The sequence below is a fragment of the Gossypium arboreum genome, chromosome 2 (assembly GCF_025698485.1).
Source record: "Gossypium arboreum isolate Shixiya-1 chromosome 2, ASM2569848v2, whole genome shotgun sequence".
In the NCBI taxonomy this organism is placed as follows: Eukaryota; Viridiplantae; Streptophyta; class Magnoliopsida; order Malvales; family Malvaceae; genus Gossypium; species Gossypium arboreum.
Window position 1 is genome coordinate 1,337,669 of NC_069071.1, and position 5,746 is coordinate 1,343,414.

Sequence of the window (5,746 nt, forward strand, 5' to 3'; positions counted from 1 at the left end):
CTTCTATTTTGTTATTTGAGACTCACACCTCATAATTAAACATGGTAAGACTTGATTTAGTTGTATGAAAAATATCAAATCACCATGAATACAGATGGAGATAGCTTAATGATTTCTAAAAAAATGATTCATAAGCAATAATTAAAGAGACCAATAGTAAAACTCGAATTTGATTGTACATGAAATGTAAAATCACCATGAATTGCCAAGCTGTTGGTAGCTCCTTGAATAAGCTAAAGACTAGTCCTTTTCTATGGGTTTATAGATTGTTTCCTTCGTTACAAAGCTCCGATATCTCTTGACTCACGTTAGTGCAACATTCAAAGTCTAATTTACCGATTCAAGAAACCACCAGCAGGCCACTCCATATATAAAAATTGTTATGGAAATGCTCAGTTCTTGAACTGCTCAATTACTTTAAAATAAAAATGAACTGTTATCATCATCAAATCCCTAAATTCCACACTGCAAATTGGAACTTGTAATGGCAATAAACATCTGAAAAAAACACTGTACCACAAATTCTGAGAACAGCAAACAATTTTCTTTTTTGAACGTGAGAACAACAAACAAAATTGATGTCCCAACAAAACCACTTTCCCATTTATAAAAGAGTGATATGATCCAATGGTCCCTCAAGATGTTGACCCTTTTAATACTATCATAAAAAGATGGAGAATTATTCGATTTAAGATGCCGAAAATTGATGAATTTTGTCATTTCTCAATTCTCCGTCTACTACAATAAATGATGTTGGTCGAAGAAATTTCATCCATGCTTGTGATCGGAGTTCAATATACATATTTACATATGTATCGTATAAAATTTAAATTTTTTTATTATTTATCACATTTTATTTTCGCTAAATTCCTAAAAAATTTTAATATTCAGTGAAACAAACCAATTCCCTTATTTTAAGAAAAAATTTAAATTCGAGTCGAATTAAAAGATTTTAAATTCAAGTTTTTGAAAGGAGGAGTCATAGAGCATCGTTGGAGTTAGAAGAGCATTGGCACTCTAAAATTTTGAAAAATTTTCATTATACATTTTAAAATTTTTGAGAATTTTAATTAGGTCTCTCAAAAGTTTTAAAATTTTTATTTAAATTTTTCAAAATTTTTAAAAAAATTTATTGCACCCCTAAATTATATGAAAATTTTTAAGTAGACCCTAAATTTAATTATCAAGTTTTGCCCTTAGTGAAGAGAAAACATAAGTGAAAAAATTTTCTTTGTTTCAGAACTCACTTGACTCAAATCCAAAAATAAATGAAACCTAATATCACTCAAAAAGAGAAAACGTAAGTGAGAAAACTTCTTTTATTTTTAAATTTGACATGACTTAAATTTCAAACATAATCTAAACTCAATATTTCTACCCGATGCGAAAACATATAAATAGAAACTCAATCTACAAACAAGTGCTATGAATTAATTTCTAGGGAAAAATGAAAGATAGAAAAGAGGAAGAATATCATATGATTGAAGTCTTTATTTTTCCATTATCTTTACAAATTAAGAAAAAAAAAATGGTTTTTTTTTTCACCTTCCTAAAATCAAATAAAAATCCAAGAATTCTCTCTTTTTCAACCACAAATATTTATCTTTCCCAATTTCACCATTTGCCATTTTTTCTTCTTGTGCTCTAAACATAGAACTTTTTAATTAAAAAATCTTCTTAAAAAATTAATTCAACTTTTCAAAAATTTTCATTAATACCCTCAAAACTTAAAAAATTTTAATTAAACCCCAGAAGTTTTAAAGATTCTTATTTAAGCTCCAAAATTTTGTCAAACTTTTAATTAAACCCCTTAAAATTTGAAAAGGTTTTAAGTAGATCCCAAATATAATGATAGGATCCGCCTGAAAAGGAGAAAAGATAGATGAGAAAGGTTCCTCTGTTTCAAGGTGATCGAAATTCAAAAGCAATTGAAACAAAATCAGATGAAGAAGAAGAAGACGATACAATTAAAGTCCTTATTTTTCCATTATCTTTACAAAATTCCTTAAAAACAAATAAAAATCCAATCCTAAAAGATAAAACTGTTTATCACAAATCTTTATCTTTCCCAATTTCACCATTTCTGCCAAATTTTTTTCTTCTGCTCTGAACATAAAATTTCAAAAACAATAACAAAATAACCCCATTTAGAACAGAGTTTAAAACCCAAGCTCCAATTCCATTACACCCACCTTTCATAAAATGTAACGTTAAAACTCCAATATGACACACCAAATTGCAGCTTAATAACACAATTTGACAATTAAGGACAAAAGGGAAACAAGCACTTCTCAGCCCGATCGCCGTCCAGAACCTGTAGCCGTAGACGGCGGAGTAAACGAGGGTGGTGAATAAAATAGCCAATACTTGAAACGATTGTGAGAATTCAAGCCAAATGAAAGACATAATGGTTAAAATGGAGTTGTTGAAAAGGTGGAAGAAGGTGAGTTTTCTGGTTTTAAAAATGGAGAAGATTGTACGGAACATATGGAGGAACCGAGAAAGGTAAAAGATATATGACCAGAAAAATACACGGCCAGAGGGACGGGTTCCGAGTGGGAAACAAAGAAGCCATTGAAATGGGGTTTTTGTTCTCCGCCAAAACCATCTGGTTTCTTTTATTTCTGCGGCGGTGGAAAGGAGGATTCCGGCGAATATGATAGCCGAAACAACACTCATCATCAAACTATGCAACGCCGGGATCGGACCTAAAGAAACCGGTTTCCCACGGCGGACGAGGAGGCATAAAAACAGATGCGTCATGACGGAGACGATAAGGTAAAAAGCTATAGACGTGACTAGGAACGACCATGTTGAACCCCATGATTGAGTATGACTCCAACGGAAAGCAACAATTGATGGGTGTTGGGAAAGGTAATACGTAACGCCAGCGATCATAGCGACGACGATGGAAAAGCAACGGCGACGGCTTATGATCGACGGTGACGTGAGCTCCGGTGATGGATAATTTAATTCTAATTTTTTTTCCACATGTGTTTTGAAGAAGCTAAAAGATTAAAGGGGAAAGGGTTCGTTATAATGTCTGGCTGCCATTACACTTTGATACTCATATAGTTCTCAATGTTGGGAGATTAAGGTGGTTGTTTTGTTGGATGAGGTGGTGGGAAACAATTTGTTACACGTGTGAATTGTTTTCCCTACACGTGTGATTATTAAAAAATCTACTTTTTTTACTTGGTCAAAAGATTTTTTATCTTAACCACTATGTGTTGTTGAAAAAACAAAAATAGTTTTTTTTTAATTTTAATAATTGTTTTAAGGTTTAATTATTAAATTATTGTTTTGAGTTTTAAATCGGTTTTCGAACTTCGTAATTTGAAATAGAGTCTGTTTAAAACACATGGATTAAATTATAAAGGTTTTGTTGTCTACAGTAAGGTAAGAGAAAATATTTTTCAGTTTAAATAGATTAAATTTGTTAAATCGATGTGGGTTTCAATTTGGGTAATATTTTTAGTTTTGTTGGTTATTTCAATTAGATATCTGTTTTTTAATTTCCAAATCAATCTAACCAAAGAAAAAAACAGACTTAATTTGATAATTTTCAAGCGTAATACCTAAATTGAAAATAACCCAATTATAAAGAACCAACTAAGTCAGTTAACCTATCAAACCGTTCAACCTAAATTTAATACGATTATGTAAGTTCTTCAGCTATAATTTGATCGAGTCGATTTCGTAAATTATGGTTACTTAAGTTGATTTAATAAAAAAACAACTAAATCGATCATGAAAACCGGATGCTACCCTACCATAAGGACAACTTGTATTTGATGTGTTTAGAGAAAAAAATATTTAACACTATTTTATTTTTTAAAACACATTAAATTCAAGTTGCCCATACGGCAGGTACACATGTTTATAATTTAATCAATATGTTTTGAATATGCCTTCTGTTAGATCCCAACTAACATTTGACGTTTAAATTAATCACTAGACTATCAAAAGAACCTAATTGGTACAATATTGATATTTTGATGACTCGGTTAGAATGTTTTAAAATTTAGATATGAGTTTATAATTTGAGCAATAATTTGTTGACATTTATGCAATTAACCCATATGTTAATTGTGATAAATAACTATTTTTTATAATAATTTGAAGGGAAATTAGCTCAATTAGAATTTTCAATGGACATATTTGCTCAGTCAAAAAGGCAGAAAGTAAAAAAAGGTAAACACATGTACAAATTTTACTTGAGTATTATAATGATGCTTCTGTTAAAGTTTAAATTCAAAGTTTTCAATTTAATTCACATGGACCATTATAAATTAGCACATTTATCATATGCTTTTTAAAGTTTAATTTTAAAGGTTTTTTTTAATAATCCGTAATATTATCTGTTCTTTTTGACATAATGTCTAAAACTACTTATAGTTCCTCTCTAACTTATAAATAGGAGGATAATGCATTTTAACGCACTCGAACCCACATCCTCCTGCATTAACAACAATATTCATATTAATCGAGGTAAGACTTAATCGAAAAATTATTTATTTATTTAAAGTGAAACTCGATTCAATTAGTAATTTAATATATTAAATATTATATAAAATTAAATGAATATATACCAATTTTTAATTGAAATGACATTTTCAAAATAACGAAGTGAGCCTTGGGCAACCTTTTAAAAGTCAATTGTGCCACTTTTAAAGAAAGAAAGATAATTAAAATAATAATAATAATTTGCTTTAAACATAGCCTAGAAAGTAAGAAATGTTGACATAAATTATTATGTTTGATGATGTTGGTGTTCCATTTTTTACTAATATGATTTGCATTTTCTTGTTTTACTTAATTATATATTTTACATGCCAACCCACACTTTAAAAAATATTATAGTCGGTCCATGCATGACATAATTGTAAATTAAAAACAACATATTTTTTAAAGGAAGATATTGTGATTAATAACAACCATAAGAATATAAAGATATGAAAGATAGTATAAATTATAAATAAAATAGTGTAAATTAATGTTATCTGTAAAAGAGTCTTTTGGAAGAGAAAGATAAAGCGATAGTAATTATAACATTAGAAGGATTTAGAAACAAATAAAAAATGTATTTTTTTGATAAATCATCGATAATTGCATTCTAATACTACCATTATTATATCAATTTGATAGTGAACTTTTGGTTAAACTAGAAATGATTGGCAATAACCCTGAAAGACCTATCACATCAACGATTCATGATTATCTTAAAGTTAATTTTGCAAACACCATCATAGTGCTTTATTATAACAAAGTCCTTTGAGAATGGTTCCGAATGAATCTAGTAATGTCCTTACCTTGATAAATTTCATGTATACGCCAAAACACAACTAGAACCAAAATTAAAAATAAAATTACCATTACTTTTAGAGAAAACATAGTGGACAATAACCACCACTATTTTAATAGAAAACAATGTGCCCTAAAACACATATTAAAAATTATAAATAGTCGACATATAAAAATTATAAATAAAAATATATTAAAAATTAGTTGATGTTTTTAAAAATAAAATATATTTAATATAATGATATATATTAAAATATAATTTTAATTATATAATTATACATATATTTAACATAATAATTAATTATATAATTACATATTTATTATTTTATTTACATAAATAATAGAGTTATTAATTAAAAATATGAATTAAAATTAAAATTGAATTAATTAAAAGTAAAAATTAGAAATTAAAATATAAAACAAAAGGTAACCCATGATTCTA

General features: G+C 28.2%; 1 protein-coding gene across 1 annotated transcript; it reads right to left on the minus strand.

Moving 5' to 3' along the window:
- Positions 1–1,944: 1,944 nt before the first annotated feature.
- LOC108483846 (elongation of fatty acids protein 3-like) lies at positions 1,945–3,080 on the minus strand. Its single transcript, XM_017787431.2, has one exon. The coding sequence runs from the start codon at positions 2,896–2,898 to the stop codon at positions 2,050–2,052; it is 849 nt and encodes a 282-aa protein (XP_017642920.1). The 5' UTR covers positions 2,899–3,080; the 3' UTR covers positions 1,945–2,049.
- Between the last annotated feature and the right edge of the window lie 2,666 nt (positions 3,081–5,746).

Excerpts from the sequence above, each read along its gene's own strand:
- LOC108483846 (XM_017787431.2), bottom strand. The coding sequence starts at position 2,898 with ATGATCGCTGGCGTTACGTATTACCTTTCCCAACACCCATCAATTGTT.